The following is an 18,785-nucleotide window of genomic DNA, read 5'->3' as shown; positions in this document are numbered from 1 at the left end:
CATGATTCATTGAGCTCTAGTAGATGCAGTGCTGTCCAGTTCACAATAGCACATATACGTGACCCTGGACCACAAAACCAGTCACATTTTTTGAAATTGAGATTTGTACATCATCTGAAAGCTGAATAAATAATTGATGTATGGTTTGTTAGGATAGGATAATATTTTGCCGAGATAAAACTAATTGAAAATCTGGAATCTGAGGGTGCAAAAAAATCGAAACATTGAGAAAATCTCCTTTAAAGTTGTCCATTTATGTTGGCGATTGTGCTGCATTCACTCACAAAAATAAATGTTTTATATATTTACGGTAGGAAATTTACTAAATATCTTCATGGAACATGATCTTTACTTAATATCCTAATGATTTTTGGCATAAAAGAAAAATCGTTAATTTTGACCCATACAATGTATTGTTGGCTATTGCCACAAATATACCCGTGCGACTTATGACTGGTTATGTCATCCAGGGTCACATATTAGTAGTGTATAAAACAGCTCAAGGTTACTTATGTTTATGTACCCCAGAATATTATAAGGATACAGGTTACAGGGCACATGTTATATTATTATCTAAACTAATCAGAAATCTAACATAAGACGACAGAAATACATTTAATATGCAGACTGAATATCAGGGTCACATATATGCATTATATTCAAGCAAGCTTATTATTTCTATTACCAACACTGCATATTTCTGACTCTGTTGTGTTTCTTACAACACACAAGAAACCAGAGCTATGCATGCTCTCGTTTGGTCATTGAAACATAATAAGTAAGAAGGTAAATAATAGATAGTTCGGTGTACAAATAATAAGTAACACTTTTGATTGTGAATAAACTTTGTAACTAGATTAGTGTAACAAACACTCACCCTCCGGATTGATTTCTGGATCAAATCACAGCCCGCACTCATATCACTGTTTATATGTTGTTGGTTTTAGAAATACTTGCCATCAAGAGGAATATGATAGAAATTAACATTGCAATTACTAATATAATATAAATATAAATTATATATATATATATATATATATATATATATATATATATATATATATTGTAATCAATATCTAACAAATTTGAAACAATTCAAAGCTGCTATTTTCAGCACTCATTTTCATGAGCCATTACTATAAAACAAGAAACTGGTGTGAAGTCACACACACACGTCAGTGTGATCGCTGTGTGTCTCTGTGTCTTCAGTCTCTGTAGCGGCTCTTTATTCACCATCAGCTGATCCTGAGGAAACTGAACTGACGTCTAAACACTGAGAGTCCTACAATAAAACACACAGACAGACACATATGAGTATGAGACATTACTGAGTCACATCACATCTGGAGATCATTTCAGGAAAACACAGCCAGAGATATTAAAGAAAAACTGAAATAGATTAATAACAGCTAATCACACACACACACACACACACACACACACACACACACACACACACACACACACACACACACACACAGTTAGTAATCAGATTGACGGCTCGGACTGAAAAGCCTTCATGTAAACACCTTAATTGAATGAGCTCGACCCGAATGAAATTTTGATCGGATTGGGTGGTTTATTCCTTTTCTAATCCGATCGAGAGGACATGTAAACACTTTATCAGACTGAAAACTGAATCTGGAAAGTTCTGTGTGTGTGCAATGACGCAATGCCGTATGATGCGTACGAGCTGTTATAGTTGTTGAATGAAGTGTCATGAATGACCAACACAATCTCACGGCCTTCAGTCCTTCTTTCAGACTCTCATCCACAGGCTGTTTCGGGTGCAGGTAGGGGTGTTTTTACTGCGGGATAAATATAAGCAGCACGGCACAACGGGTCATGTGCTCATTGTCTCCTAATTAGGACCTGACCCGTAATATAGAAATATTAAGTCTGCTGTTTAAAACAAACAAACAAAGTAGGAGAATAGTATGTGCAAACAGCGGGAAATATTTGTGCAGTGTGTGCATGTCAAAAACTCAATTCCCATTTGAAGCCTGTAACATAAACATACACATCAACCTGATTTTTATTAATTGTTCATGCAAACACTACATTTGGATCCATCAATCGGAATGAATTAATTCCAACTGAAACAAAAGTTGTGCATGTAAACATGTGAGGGATGAAAATATTCATATAGACCTAGCCTATCATAGATCATATTCACATCACAGAATTAAACTCTTTTTAAAAACAGTTTACAGAGACTAAAGTGGAGCTGAATTATTATCTTATATTCTCCAGTTACACACATATGAGACCTGTCACTGAAATTGGGTCAATTTAAAAGCTTGAAATAAAAATATACTTACAGTAGTATAATGTCTCCAGTTTATAATGTGGATCATCCTTCAGTTTAGAGAGACACTTCACTCCTGAATGTCTTAGTTTATTATAAAACAGATTCAGATATCTCAGGTGTTCAGGGTTTGATCTCAGAGCTGAAGCCAGAACAGCACAACCTTCATCTGTGACGCCACAATCCCTCAACCTGTAGAGAACAATGACACACACTTCACTCTCAGTTCAGATCAGATCAGTTTAGCAGTGAATCCATTATTAAAGAGAAAGTTCAAACTTAAAGCACAAATTAATATGTTTAAGGGATCATTAGATTGAGATCTAAAATGTCACAAAACATGATCAAACAACTAAAGTATCATTTAATCAGGAAAAATAATCTCTTATTTACACTATATTAAAATTCAGTCTTGTGTTCAGTCTGCTTTAATAAATGAGACTATTCACAACATACGTTAGTTTTACTGTTACTTAGATCTTTACTATGTAGTATGTATGGAGTGTCAATTAGTGTGTGTGTGTGTGTGTGTGTGTGTGTGTGTGTGTGTGTGTATGTTTGTGTGTGTGTGTTTTCATTTTACAAAATTAAAAACAATCCTTTAGAAAGTGTCAATGCAGAAAGATGAACATAATTAACAGTAAGAATGAATCCAGCATGTTCTTCATTTCTCAGTTCTGACTGTGTTGAGCTCGAGTCTGTTTAAAGTCAAGAGACTGAAATGTTGATTGTGTGTGAAAGTGTGTATTTCAGTGTGACTCTCAGACCTGCAGTTTCATGTTATTGAGGATCAGCTCATGTGTTCAATCATTTACAGCTCAATAATCTGAGCTCACAGCAGCAGAAAGAGGCTGAACACTTCAGATGTACTTTACATTGTGATTCATGTGAGAGTCAAATATGATCTTACTCTAATTTCTCCAGTTTACAGTGAGGATTCTGTAGTACATCAGACAGCAGATTCACTGATTTTCCTATTTTATTCCCAGATAGACTCAGTTCTCTCAGGTGTTCAGGGTTTGATCTCAGAGCTGAAGTCAGAGCAGCAAAACCTTCATCTGTGACGCCACAATTAATCAACCTGTAGAGAACAATGACACACACTTCACTCTCTCAGTTCAGATCAGTTCAGTTTAGCAGTGAATCCATTATTAAAGAGAAAGTTCAAACTTAAAGCACAAATTAATATGTTTGATGGATCATTAGATTGAGATCTAAAATGTCACAAAACATGATAATAAAACATCTAAAGACAGTATAATTCAATCAGGAAAAATAATCTCGTATTTGCACTATATTAAAGCTACACTGTGTGATTTTTACCCCCATCTAGCGGTGAAATTATATATGACTACCCAGTGAATATTAGTTTCTGTTCCTCTCAATTCCGAGGGCGTTTTAACTCCTACGGTGGCCGAATTATTCCAAGATTAACATGGCTTCCAGTTTCGACTTCGTCCATGACAATAATAAACAATACGTCTAAAATGAATAAAACTACAGGACAGATGTCAGGAGGTAAACGTCACCCTTGGAATCGGCTATCCCAGCATAATCAGATTAGGCTAACGTTACAATGTGTACAAAGTAAAAGCAATTAAAAATAACTAAAATTTACAGTGTCCTTTTTTAATATAGCTTAAAAAATTGCGCCTTTAAAACTATTCATCCCCCGTGATCCGTCGCAGCACAGATTTATGTTACAAGGTAAACAATACTTTTTCACCATTGACGCGAGGATGAAGTTATACTAGAGGTCGTTCTGGCGTTATGTACATCCATGCTATGGTTAGACAAGCAACTATAAAACTTCGAATTTACACAAATGAATTACAACAGGCTGAATTACCTGTCGAGAAGAAAGCAGGCAACCTCAGCGTCCGTTTTAAAATCTTTTCTCCTCATGAGCTCTTTCCATCTGGGAAAAGTTACTCCAATATTGACTATGGTCTTGCTGATTTGTCTGTCGCGTTGACGTTTTAATTCTCTCTTACAAATGTGAGTACACACACACACACACACACACACACACACACACACACACACACCACACTATCTTTCAAATCTGCCGGCGCTCGAGAGCTCGCGAGTAATCTCCCCCTCGCATTCGTCACAGTGTCACTGAGTGAAAAACGCAAAAGGCGAAGCTTGAATTAACAGGCATGTCCCTCTTTGGCTAATGTAGTTTCAAGATGGAGGGGCAACATGGTGACCGGCATTCGAACCCCTTACCCGTATGTAATTTCAATGGCAGATTATAAATTTAAGAGAATACTTAATTACTTGAAAGAAGTAAATATACATTAATGAGCACATATATTTTTGAAAGAACTAAGTGTTTTTTGCTAAGAATCAACTAAAAAGGTTACACAGTGTAGCTTTAAAATTCAGTCTTGTGCAAAATCTGCATTAATAAATGAGACTATTCACAACGTAGGTTAGTTTTACTGTTACTTACTAGATCTGTGTAATAGGTATGGAGTATCAATTAGTGTGTGTGTGTGTGTGTGTGTGTGTGTGTGTGTGTGTGTGTGTGTGTGTTTTCATTTTACAAAATTAAAAACAATCCTTTAGAAAGTGTCAATGCAGAAAGATGAACATAATTAACAGTAAGAATGAATCCAGCATGTTCTTCATTTCTCAGTTCTGACTGTGTTGAGCTCGAGTCTGTTTAAAGTCAAGAGACTGAAATGTTGATTGTGTGTGAAAGTGTGTATTTCAGTGTGACTCTCAGTCCTGCAGTTTCATGTTATTGAGGATCAGCTCATGTGTTCAATCATTTACAGCTCAATAATCTGAACTCACAGTAGCAGAAAGAGGCTGAACACTTCAAATATACTTTACATTGTGATTCATGTGTGAGAGTCAAATATGATCTTACTCTAATTTCTCCAGTTTACAGTGAGGATTCTGTAGTACATCAGACAGCAGATTCACTGATTCTCCTATTTTATTCCATGTCAGATCCAGTTCTCTCAGGTGTTCAGGGTTTGATCTCAGAGCTGAAGTCAGAGCAGCAAAACCTTCATCTGTGAGATCACAATGACTCAACCTGTAGAGAACAATGACACACACTTCACTCTCTCAGTTCAGATCAGATCAGTTTAGCAGTGAATCCATTATTAAAGAGAAAGTTCAAACTTAACTGGATCATTGATTAGATTGAGATCTAAAATGTCACAAAACATGTTCATAAAACATCTAAAGTATCATTCAATCAGGAAAAATAATCTCTTATTTGCACTATATTCAAATTCAGTCTTGTGCAAAATCTGCTTTAATAAATTACACTATTCAAAATAGGTTAGTTTTACTGTTACTTAGATCTGTACTATGTAATGTGTATGGAGTGTCAATTAGTGTGTGTGTGTGTGTGTGTGTGTGTGTGTGTGTGTGTGTGTGTGTTTTCATTTTACAAAATTAAAAACAATCCTTTAGAAAGTGTCAATGCAGAAAGATGAACATAATTAGCAGTAAGAATGAATCCAGCATGTTCTTCATTTCTCAGTTCTGACTGTGTTGAGCTCGAGTCTGTTTAAAGTCAAGAGACTGAAATGTTGATTGTGTGTGAAAGTGTGTATTTCAGTGTGACTCTCAGTCCTGCAGTTTCATGTTATTGAGGATCAGCTCATGTGTTCAATCATTTACAGCTCAATAATCTGAACTCACAGCAGCAGAAAGAGGCTGAACACTTCCATAGTTCGAATTACAGAGGGTACTGGGGGGTACTATACCCCCCAATGAAGACCCAGTACCCCCCAAAGGGACAGAAATATCAGTTTTGGGGGGGGTCAGATAATTTTTCTGATATTGTGAAAAAATATAATTACAGCTACAATACAAGTCAACTCCTATTTTCACTGTAGGAACATTTTAATGTAAAGCGATTTCAGACACCCCTATTGTGGACCGTACCATTTTTAACCACCGTGGCTAGAAGCAACGGAGATAGAGAACGACTTCAACTTCTCAAGCAAGTGTCAACGTTGAATGACAAAACGCTAGTTTCATAAAGTATCATTCTTTTCAACATTCCTTATTTGTATATTCAAAAATATTTAAAATAATCTAATTTAATACAGTTATAATTTTTCAATGTAAATTATTTAATTTTATTGGTAACAGCCTAGTGTCTAATTATTTTAATTGAATATATTTATCAAATTTAAGAATTTGAAATGAAAGATGGAGCATACATTTAATAAAATTAGGGGAAAATGCCCTTTATAAAGGTACAAAAAAATTATTCTGAGTGTTTTCAAACAGTGATGTAATGAAACATTGACAATTTAAGCTTGAAGGGAGTAAAGTCTCTGTTTAGGCTATTAAGGAAAAGTAATTTTGCCAAAAGAAGAACTTTTATTTTAAATAAATGTTCATTTTAAATCAGCCTACTTCAGTGTGATATGTTACCATATTATCATGCTTAACACTAAGAATTTGAATAATTGTAATGTGATGATCAGATGCAGATATCTAAATCAAAGAATATGGGTGGTTTGCGGGTGGATTATTTATTTTTAACAGTGGATTCGGGTGACTCAAAGTGCACCAGATTAATGAATTTATCTTTAAAGGTCCCGTTGCATGCGATTCCATGTTTCAAAGTTTAGTTAGTGTGTAATGTTGTTGTTAGAGTATAAATAATATCTGTAAAATTAAAATGCTCAAAGTTCAATGCCAAGCGAGATATTTTATTTAACAGAAGTTGTCTACAAAAAACGTCTCGATTGGACTACACCCCTCTACTACCTGCATTAGTGACATCACCAGAACCGTGTTTAGACTAACCTCCGCCCACAGGAACACAGGCGTATTGATGGCGAAATGTCAACAGACGGTTGATGTTTATCTATAATCGGATACCGCAAAAGTTTAATTCGAAGTTGTTAGTTTGCTCTGTCCATTTCACCACGGACTGTTTTTCTAACCTGGGATAATATCAAGCAGGCTTCTCTCAGCGTATCATACTGACGAAGGGGGCAATTTAAACTATATTCCAGCAAGCGGTAAGTACAAGTAGTGATTTAATATGGAAGTAGCGATCAACTCCACATCGTTTCTCTTAGTAGGATGAAAATAATCTTACTTAAACTGTGATTAATATACAGAAAGCGATCAAAGAACAATCCCTTTCCAATCGCCCAAGCTGTCAATCACACAGCGCGAGTTTATCTGGACACTTGCCAAAACTCGTTATGAAATAAATGACGCTGTTACACTGCACAACGAAGCTCTTACTGTATTTATATGCCTCATGTTTGCATTGGTGAAATCATTAGTGAGTGCAGAAACTGCGTTGCAATGATAAGATCTTTTTTCACGCGATCAACAGACTGTCATCTGCTCAATGCTCACTGCAACCTTTTATGTGATTGAAATAGATCTAAATACTTAAAAAACTTCTCACGATTCGTTAATCCCGATAGTTGTAATAGTAAAAACGTATGATAGCTGTAATAGTAAAAGTTTTCCAGATAGTTCCACATGTAATGCCAGATATTTCATATGCAAGCATGTCAACCAATCACAGCAGAGGGCGTTTACTCTGAAGTCTCACAGCAGACACGCCCCTTCAAACAGAGTGTTCAAACCAGGGAATGAAATCAGGCTAGGAAATATGCCTTTTATTTCTAAATTATAACAATTTTTGATCTAAAAAACATACTAACATTATAAGGGCACCCCTGGAAACATGATAAAATAATAAAAATAATCCATGGAATGGGACCTTTAAAATGTACAAAATTTTCTTCCGGGGGGGGGCATGCCCCCGGACCCCCCTAGAGATACCGAGCTCCACCAACAAAAAAATGTGGGAAACACATTAGGCTATATAATGATCTACAAAAAAATACACATTTACTTAGCTTATTATTAAAACACATTATTATGATTTTACCACCTCCGCCCCAGGAAAAACCCTGAAATAGGCTTCTTGTAAAGGTATTACTTTTAGAATGGTATTTCAGTGCACTTAACTTAACTTTTGGGAGTTGATCAAAACAGTTCTCTTTTGGATATATAATAACAATGAGATATTCTGTAGCCTACTGATTATCAGTTTGTCGCATGTTTAGACCTTGTATGTGTGTTGCACAACACATGTTGCACTTGGCGATCACGGTGGGGATTGATATGTTAGTGAACCATGATGGTCATAGAAGAAGTGAAGGAGCAGTACCCCCCAATTATGGTGGGGTAATTTGCACTCTGAACACTTCAAATATACTTTACATTGTGATTCATGTGTGAGAGTCAAATATGATCTTACCACAGTTTCTCCAGTTTACAGTGAGGATTCTGTAGTACATCAGACAGCAGATTCACTGATTTTCCTATTTTATTCCATGACAGATCCAGTACTCTCAGGTGTTCAGGGTTTGATCTCAGAGCTGAAGTCAGAGCAGCAAAACCTTCATCTGTGACGTCACAACTCCTCAACCTGTAGAGAACAATGACACACACTTCACTCTCTCAGCTCAGATCAGATCAGTTTAGCAGTGAATCCGTTATTAAAGAGAAAGTTCAAACTTAAAGCACAAATTAATATGTTTGAGGGATCATTAGATTAACATCCAAAATTTCACAAAACATGATCATAAAACATATAAAGTATCATTCAATCAGGAAAAAGAATCTCTTATTTGCACTATATTAAAATACAATCTTGTACAAAATCTGCTTTAATAAATGACACTATTCAAAATAGGCTAGTTTTACTGTGTTAATTACTAGATCTGCAATATGTATGGAGTGTCAATTAGTGTGTGTGTGTGTGTGTGTGTGGGTGGGTGGGTGCTCTGGTAAACCCTACATTATGGGGACAAAATGTCCCCACAAGGATGGCAATATCAGAAATCCTTGTTCGTGTGGGGACATTTTTTTGGTCCCCATGAGGAAAACAGCTTATAAATCATACTAAGTGATGTTTTTTTGAAAATGTAAAAATGCAGAAAGTGTTCTGTGATGGGTAGGTTTAGGAATAGGGTTAGTGTAAGGGAATAGAATATACAGTTTGTACAGTATAAAAATCATTATGTCTATAGAAAGTCCCATAAAACATGAAAACACAGGTTTTGTGTGTGTGTGTATGTGTGTGTGTGTGTGTGTGTGTGTGTGTTTTCATTTTACAAAATTAAAAACAATACTTTAAAAAGTGTCAATGCAGAAAGATGAACATAATTAACAGTAAGAATGAATCCAGCATGTTCTTCATTTCTCAGTTCTGACTGTGTTGAGCTCGAGTCTGTTTAAAGTCAAGAGACTGAAATGTTGATTGTGTGTGAAAGTGTGTATTTCAGTGTGACTCTCAGTCCTGCAGTTTCATGTTACTGAGGATCAGCTCATGTGTTCAATCATTTACAGCTCAATAATCTGAACTCACAGCAGCAGAAAGAGGCTGAACACTTCAAATATACTTTACATTGTGATTCATGTGTGAGAGTCAAATATGATCTTACCTCAGTCTCTCCAGTTTACAGTGAGGATTCTGTAGTACATCAGACAGCAGATTCACTGATTCTCCTATTTTATTCTCAGTCAGATCCAGTACTCTCAGGTGTTCAGGGTTTGATCTCAGAGCTGAAGTCAGAGCAGCAAAACCTTCATCTGTGACGCCACAATCCCTCAACCTGTAGAGAAAATCAAAATCTGCTTTAATAAATGAGACTATTCACAATATAGGTTAGTTTTACTATGTTAATTACAAGATCTGTACTATGTAATATGTACGGAGTGGCAATTGTGTGTGTGTTTTCAGTTTACAAAATTATAAACAATACTGTCAATGCAGAAAGATGAACATAATTAAAAGTAAGAATGAATCCAGCATGGACAGCTGTTATAGTAACACTAAATTTAAAAACTAAAGGGAGCTTTTTGTAAGAGTCGTTTCTACACATTAAATCTGAACTTTACTAGAGAACCATCACTAATTTCACATATTCAGTGATTTGATTCTTAATTGTCAATCTCACAGTAACATTAAAATGTTTAATTGTTCATAGTAAAATTTAAATGTATGTAAACCATACATCAAATGTTTTTTAGGAGATTTTAGCTACTTGATAAATGAACTCTTTCTCTTCTTAATGTTTTAACAGTGAACTGATTGTTCTGATTGATACTTACTGAACTGATCTGGATTCTTTAATCACAGGAAGAAGCTTCTGAAGAACCTTTAGTTTTTCAGTTTTATTGTCTCTTCCAACAAAATCATCAATATTAAACTCATCCAGCTTCTCCTCTGATGTCAACAACACAAAGACTACAGCTGACCACTGAGATGAAGAGAGTTTGGCTTTCCTTATTCTTCCAGATTTCAGATACTGTTGTATTTCCTCCACTAGTGAACGATCACCCAGTTCATTCAGACAGTGGAACAGATTGATGTATTTCTCTGGAGAGTCAATGGTCCTGATCTTCTTCTTGATGTACTCAACTGTTTTCTTATTGCTGTCAGATCTTCTTGTATGTTTCATTAGTCTTTGTAGGAGAATCTGATGAGACTTTACTGACAGACCCAGAAGAAACCGCAGGAAAAGATCCAGATGTCCATTTTTACTCTGTAGAGCCTCATCCACAGCTCTCTGATGCAGCGCAGATAATGAAACATGTTCTTCTGGTGAATTGATCTGAAACCATCCCTTCATTTTAGACCGAGAACTCTGTTTGGTAATTGGGTCAAACACATTTGTGTTGTTGATTGTACAGGAGAGATGCACATATAGAGCCGCTAGATGTTCCTGAACACTCAGATGAACAAAGCAGAAGACTTTCCCCTGATACCAGCCAAACTCCTCTCTGAAGATCTGAGTGCACAATCCTGAGTAAACTGATGCTTCTGTCACATCAATGCCACACTCTCTCAGGTCTTCCTCATAGAAGATCACATTGCCTTTCACAAGCTGCTGAAAAGCCAGTTTCCCCAGTTTGAGGATCAGGTCTTCATCTGTCAGGGTCTTCTCATAGTCCTTCTCATGTTTGATGTTGGTCTGAAGGATCAGGAAGTGTGTGTACATCTGAGTGAGAGTCTTGGGAATCTCTCCTCTCTCTGCTTCACTCAACATCTTCTCCAGAACAGCGGCTGAGATCCAGCAGAACACTGGGATGTGGCACATGATGTAGAGGCTCCTTGATGACTTCAGGTGTGTGATGATTGTATTGGCCAGACTCTGATCACTGATTCTCTTCCTGAAGTATTCCTCCTTCTGTGGATCATTGAAGCCTCGTACCTCTGTCACTCGATGGACACACTCAGAGGGGACGAGATCGGCGGCTGCTGGTCTGGAGGTGATCCAGATGAGAGCAGAGGGAAGCAGATTCCCCACAATGAGGTTCGTCAGCAGCACGTCCACTGAGGCTGATTCACTTACATCACACAACCTCACATCGCTCTGAAAATCCAGAGACAGACGACACTCGTCCAGACCATCAAAGATGAACAACACTTTATATTCATGACTGGATATTTCCATTTCTTTAGTTTCAGGGAAAAAGACATGAAGAAGATCTGAAAGACTGAGTGTTTTGTCCTTCATCAGATTGATCTCTCTGAAAGGAAGTGGAAATATGAGCTGGACGTCCTGATTCTCTTTCTCTTCAGCCCAGTCCAAGATGAACTTCTGCACAGAGACTGTTTTTCCAATGCCAGCGACTCCCTTTGTCAGCACAGTTCTGATGGGTTTGTCTTGTCCAGGTAAAGGTCTAAAGATGTCACTGCATTTGATCGGTGTGTCCTCTGTTGCTGCTCTCCTGGATTGTGTCTCAATCTGTCTCACCTCATGTTCATTACTGATCTCTCCACTCTCACTCTCTGTGATGTAGAGCTCTGTGTAAATCTCATTCAGGAGTGTTGGGTTTCCCTGCTGTGCCGTTCCCTCATACAGACACTCAAACTTCTTCATCAGATTTGATCTAAACCTGTTGAGGACTTCATGGCTGTAAAATTAAAATACCACAGTATTAATAAACACAATTACTTTTTTTAATCATACATTTTGTTGAAATTAAATACCTGAGATCAGTCTGTGTATCTGCACTCTTAAAATGTACTGGCGGAATCATAGACCCGTCACTCCTCATAGACACACAGCTGGGCTCTGGTTCTGATCTCTTCTGATGAACTGAACTATAACAGAGTTTAAAGTTAATACATTGAATTACTGTATTCAAAAATAACATATTCATTTATCCTTAAAGAATTTATTTTCACAATGTTGATTAAAAAAAAAAAACTGTAAAAAGTGCTCTCATATACTGTATGTCTCTCATGTTTGAGTAACACACATACACTAAAATATTAGCTACACATACAAATAATTAAGCAATGTCCAAACAGAATTTCTTATATCTTGTAGAATATATTACTGATAATGTTCTGATAATATAAAATGCCATACTGTAATCATATTTTTATAGAAATGTAATACCTGAGATCAGTCTGTGTATCTTCACTCTTAAAATGTACTGGATGACCCATAGACGCGTCACTCCTCATAGACACACAGCTGGGCTCTGGTTCTGATCTCTTCTGATGAACTGAACTATAACAGAGTTTAAAGTTAAACATATTTTCCATATTCAACATATTACATATCCCTTTATCAATAAAACAATCACTCTTCATGATTATTTAATTTACACTGTTATTACAAAAACTGTACATTGAAATGAGTTCTTTCACAGATTTCTCTCTGTGTGAGCAACACTACTGTATGCATTAAAATATTACATTAAAACATTCTTCTTGTACATTGTATATATCTTGTAGAATATTGTCAGGGTTCTGTCACTTCTGTCTAGTTCAATTCTTGGTTTTGTGACAGAGCTCTGACACTCCCGGTTTCATCTCGTCTTTGTCTGAGTGCACGGTTAGAGCATGGTGTTTGGATCCCGGCACGTCGGTCTAGTTTGGCTTTCGGTTCTGTTTCGGGATTCAGACATCCATGCTTCGCGTGTTTGTTTTCTGTTGTGAGCGCACAGGATGAGCTTATGCTCGTTTTTGTGAGCTCTGTCTTGTCGTGGGAGCGTGCGGTTTCGAGTTCGCTCGGGCCGTACGCTCTTGTCCACGTTTTTTGTGTAGCATGCGGTTCGTGTTTTTATCGGCTGCGTGCTTTCATGTCATGTTTTGTCTCATGCTGTGTAGCACACAGCTTGTGTTTTACACTAGCTGTGTGCTTTCTTGTTGTCATATTTTGTGTGAACACGTGGCTTATGAGTTTTCATTAGCTGCGTGTTCATGTCTCATTTATGCTTGTGTTTTTGTCATGTTTGGTGTGAGCACATGGCTTGTCATGTTTCCTTGTGCCATGTGCTCTCCTGTCTATTGTCTAACCCCACCCACCTTGTTACCTGATTATTGGTTCATTTGCCCCACCTGTCCTCCCTCGGTACCTGCCTTGTTTGCTCCCTATTTATTCCCCCTGTGTTGTCCTGTGCTGGTTCGTTGTCATTTCTACGTCGTATGTACATTGTGTTTTTCTGTCAAGTCAAGTCAAGTCAAGTCCCTCGGGGTAGTTTTTGTTTGTATTTTGTTTTATTTTTATTATTAAAATAAAGCCCATCAACTCTGCACTTGAGTCCTCACTTCATCCCTCACCCACAAACCTAACAGAATGAACCAGCCAATAGAGGACTCTGCAGAAAAATGGTCATCTTCCTTTTCCCATCTCCCTGCCCCTCCGCTCAGCAGATGGATCAACGAAGCAAACTCCTTTCTCTCCGTCAAGGGAGAGCAAGTGTGAAGGAGTTTGCTCACCAGTTTGTCCCCAGTCCTCCGATTACCCCTTCGGGGAGAGGGAGGAGGAAGAACAGGTCTGTAGGCCTGTCGCGATAATTAAATAACCGTCTGATCGCGATTATTTGATCTAACCGCGATTGTTTCAGACAACCGCGATTATTGCGCTCTTTTATAGGCCTACGGCACAAGGGGAAGTCATGGACCAAAATAAATAGACAAGCACTAATTACGTTTTCCAGCAATATATTCAAAGTCATCTGAAGCCATTCCATAGCTTAATGTGAGGGACAGAAGTATATTTACATTGTTAAATTAAAGTTCACAAACTCGTCTGCAGCTGTCAATCATTCCGTTCAGCATTCAAACAGCGCGCATCGTCCGGTTACTTGATGCGCGTGCATGCCCGAAGCGCGTGCAGTTGCGTCCTCTTCATAAAAGCGCTGATGGCGATCGGCGGTGCTGCTGCTGATGTGGTGCTGATGTTTTTGCGCGTGCAGATACGTTATTTCAAATGGCGCGCGGCAAGCGCGCTCATAATAGAAGCGGCGCGCTCGCTTTTCCATCCGCGTTCATGGATGCATAGCAACGACAGACGCCACGGGAGTACAAACGCTTGTGCGAACTGCGCTCTCCATGACGACGAGGAAGTGTGACATAGGCCTATTAATTGATTTCTAGCCATTGCATTAGCTTTACTACTAGATATATTTATGGAGATAAGAAATAAAAAGCCGTCATTAATATCAGTCCGTCAGAAAAGCAGTTCTAGTCTTATTCTTGGCTGGATAACTCTTAGCAGGTTTAAAAAGCCCTTTTAAAGTTAAATATGAATACAGTTTTGGATTAAATAAAAGTATAGTCAAGTCAAATAAAACATATTTTATCTCCTGTAGGCTATAGTTTGGTAATGCTACAATAAGATACCATTCATTAACATCACTTAATGTGTTATCTAACATAACACATTGAGTGAACAATATATTTTTACAACATTAATGTTTGTGAATGTTATTTAATACAAACACTTGATTGGTCATGTTTGTTCACTTCATTCATTGTGCATTAAATAATGTTAACAGAAATAATGTTAACTTTTGATTTTAAAAATGTATTTTTAAATTAACCCCTAAAGGAGAATAATTGCGACAGTATATAACTATTGTTTTTTTGTTAGGTCATTTTATCTAATGTTATCTAACAAATGGAATCTTATTGTAAAGTGTTTTTAATACTACAGTTTCCATCTTTGTAACTGTGATATACACTTTAATATAATTATGTAAATTTAATCTAAATTAAGCTTTGGTACCGAAATTGGTACCGAGAACCGTGGATTTTCACTGGTATCGGTACCGAATACTGAAATTTTGGTACCGTGACAACACTAGTGCAGATGTTTTCAAAAATTACTTTTTGCTGCTGATTTATACACTCACTAAGTTTAATAAACAAATTGTCATAGCTATTGAATATATTTATTTAATATTTAAAGGTGTTAACTGTAATCTTACACTGCAAAATGATAACTTACAAAGGATTAAATTCATCACAATTATTTAATGAATGAAGCACAAAGCCCTAAAACAGACAATTAATCGGCATAATCGCCAAAGCCCTAACACAGACAATTAATCGTCAAAGCCCTAAAACTGACAATTAATCGGCATAACCGCAATTATTTTTTAGACAATTAATCGTCAGCCAAATTTCATAATCGTGACAGGCCTACAGGTCTGCCTTATCTGCCTCCTATCCAGTGGCAGCTGAGGAGGCTGCAGCGCCCCCAGTGGTGGCCCATGAGGCTGCAGAGCTGCTTCGCTCACGGAAACGGAGGAGGAAGGCTTCCTGTTTCCCACTAGGCCCGGAGGTCGTTCCAAAGCCTGCCATCGGGCCAGAGGTCATCCCCAGGCATCTTGCCCTGCCGGCTATGCCCAAGCTCCAGCAGGCCGTCCCAGAGCGCATCACTGCCGTCCCAGAACCCGTTGCTAGCCCGGTGGCTGTCCTAGAGCCCGTAGCCAGCCCGGAGGCCATCGCCAAGCAGCCAACTCTCAGTGATACAGCCACAGAGGCCTTCCCAGATAACTGTCTATCCTGTGCCCACCGCGTCAGCCATGCTTCATTTGGAGCAGTTATATTTGTGGGATTTCTCTTCCTCACTATAGTCCCTGTCTTGCCCAAGTCTGGCCGATCTGCTCTACCTGCCCTGATGGCTCTGCTCTTGCTACCTGCCCTGCCGATGCCACCCAAGCTCACTGCACAGCCCTGGCCTTCCGCCAGGACTCCAGTTATGCCGAAGCTTGCCTGTCGTGTCCCTCCGACACCACCCTGGCCCTCAGTCAGGACTCCAGATCTGCCGGAGTCCCCCTGGTCCGTCCCTCCAGCACCGCCCTGGCTCTCAGCTGGGACTCCAGTCCAGCCAAATCCCATCTGGTCCTTCACTCCGGTCCTGTCCTGGCCGTCTTCTGGGGTTCTTCCTGTCCCTCCGGTTCCACCATGGTCTTCTGCCAGGACCCCAGACCTGCCTGAGCCTCCCTGGCTCAACCCTCCCGTCCCGTCCCTCCCGTCCCTCCCTGGTCCCTTCTAGAGACTTTCTGGACTGTCATGCTGGCTCTGACTTGGCTCCCCTCCCTCCCTCCCTGATACTGATAATGTTCTGATAATATAAAATGCCATACTATAATCATATTTTCATAGAAATGTAATACCTGAGATCAGTCTGTGTATCTCCACTCTTAAAATGTACTGGATGACCCATAGATGCGTCACTCCTCATAGACACACAGCTGGGCTCTGGTTCTGATCTCTTCTGATGAACTGAACTATAACATAAATATATTAAAGTTAATACATTGAATTACTGTATTCAAAAATCACATTCATTTATCCATAAAGAATTTATTTTCACAATGTTGATAAAAAATGTAAAATGAACTAAGTGCTCTCATGTTTGAGTAACACACATACACTAAAATATTAGCTACACATAAAAATAACTAAGCAATGTCCAAAAAGAATTTCTCATATCTTGTAGAATATATTACTGATAATGTTCTGATAATATCAAATGCCATACTGTAATCATATTTTTATAGAAATGTAATACCTGAGATCATGTTGTGTATCTTCAATCTTAAAATGTACTGGATGACCCATAGACGCGTCACTCCTCATAGACACACAGCTGGGCTCTGGTTCTGATCTCTTCTGATGAACTGAACTATAACCGAGTTTAAAGTTAAACATATTTGCCATATTCAACATATTACATATCCATTTATCAATAAAACAATCACTCTTCATGATTATTTAATTTACACTGTTATTACAAAAATTGTACATTGAAATGAGTTCTTTCACAGATTTCTCTCTGTCAGCAACACTACTGTATGCATTAAAATATTACATTAAAACATTCTTCTTGTACAATGTTTATATCTTATAGAATATATTACTGATAATGTTTTGATAATATAAAATGCCATACTATAATCATATTTTTTATAGAAATGTAATACCTGAGATCATGTTGTGTATCTTCACTCTTAAAATGTACTGGATGACCCATAGATGCGTCACTCCTCATAGACACACAGCTGGGCTCTGGTTCTGATCTCTTCTGATGAACTGAACTATAACATTAAAAAAAAAATATATATATATATATAGGCCTATATTTTATATTTATTTTATATTTTAATATAAGTTCTTAAAAGGTATTTTAATAAAAGAAAAACAGGCTGGTCTAATTGTTTTCAATAAAATTAAATTTTTTAACATAATAAAAACATCCTCTTTACTATAATTTAAAGATGATTTAATCTGGAATTTATTCAAAATACCTGCAACCTGGATAAAAATCTTCATCTCTGGATGTTTGAGTTTCATCCATGATGAAGCTGAACAGCTGAAACAGAATCTGATCTTCACCACTGACTCTGAATGGAAATGACAAACAATAATTCAGCTGAACAGAACCTGAGATTCAGAGAAACAGGATCATGAGACGCGGCGTTCACTCAAATACACAATGTTAGCCGTATATTAACAAAAATGCAAACTAAACCACAGACAACACAAAACAATGAAACCATGTTTTGATCTAAAATGAAACATCAAACACATATAAAATAACTAATATGTCCTTTAGGGGAAATAGGCGAATATTGGCCTAAATGCGGAAGTCACCTGTACGTCTCGATACCTGAACACTCACCTTGATCAACGTTTGATCACATTCAGATTCACAAAATCCACCGCCGTTTCTATAAAGTAGCCTAGTTACACGTAAATTCGTGTCTTAGCTTTTGTGAAGGTTTCCATTAAACACTTTGCATCTGATAATCGATTCTGGATGTTAAATGGCGAAACATCAACTCTGGTCATTTACTTTCACTTATAATTTGTTCCGCGCAAAACAATATGTTGTCCGGTTCGTGAACGAATCGTTCTTTTGAACCGGTTCTTTTTAATGAACCGGTTGAACCAGTAGGCTACATCAAATCGGACTGAAACGTTCGTAACAGTGGGCTACGCGTCTTGAGTCAGCTCTGATCCACAAGTTACTAAAGTTACTCACTTTCGGACATGCCTGACAGTCCCTCCCTCGAAATAAAACAATATCCCGGAGTATATTTTACTCCAGTAACTCCAACAGTTCACTGAACTGAGGCATGTTGTGCTGAGAGAACTGATGTGCACGAGCAGCTGATACTGCGCATGCGCGTAGCCTACTAC

The 18,785-nt window shown here is 37.8% G+C and overlaps 1 protein-coding gene across 2 annotated transcripts; it reads right to left on the bottom strand.

The window, feature by feature from the left end:
- Window positions 1–1,038: 1,038 nt before the first annotated feature.
- Window positions 1,039–18,409, bottom strand: LOC311090824 (NACHT, LRR and PYD domains-containing protein 3-like). 2 transcript variants are annotated; one of them, XM_084126377.1, is made up of 12 exons: window positions 18,265–18,409; window positions 17,891–17,986; window positions 17,567–17,680; window positions 12,742–12,855; window positions 12,327–12,440; window positions 10,442–12,250; window positions 9,772–9,942; window positions 8,583–8,753; window positions 5,190–5,360; window positions 3,219–3,389; window positions 2,322–2,500; window positions 1,039–1,282 (listed from the first exon to the last, which is right to left on the bottom strand). In XM_084126377.1, coding segments are annotated over exons 2-12 (3,066 nt in total). In that variant the 5' UTR covers window positions 17,941–17,986; window positions 18,265–18,409; the 3' UTR covers window positions 1,039–1,280. The 2 variants fall into 2 exon arrangements, with proteins under 2 accessions (XP_083982503.1, XP_083982502.1); XM_084126376.1 differs by lacking the exons at window positions 3,219–3,389; window positions 5,190–5,360; window positions 12,327–12,440; ... (1 more) ...; window positions 17,891–17,986; window positions 18,265–18,409 and adding an exon at window positions 16,757–16,864 and having other exon boundaries at window positions 1,040–1,282.
- Window positions 18,410–18,785: the final 376 nt, after the last annotated feature.

The sequence above is a fragment of the Abramis brama genome (genome assembly GCF_963993115.1).
Source record: "Abramis brama genome assembly, chromosome: 10".
Classification (NCBI taxonomy): Eukaryota; Metazoa; Chordata; class Actinopteri; order Cypriniformes; family Leuciscidae; genus Abramis; species Abramis brama.
The sequence above is the reverse complement of the archived record's forward strand: the minus strand, read 5'-3'. Positions and strand labels throughout refer to the sequence as shown.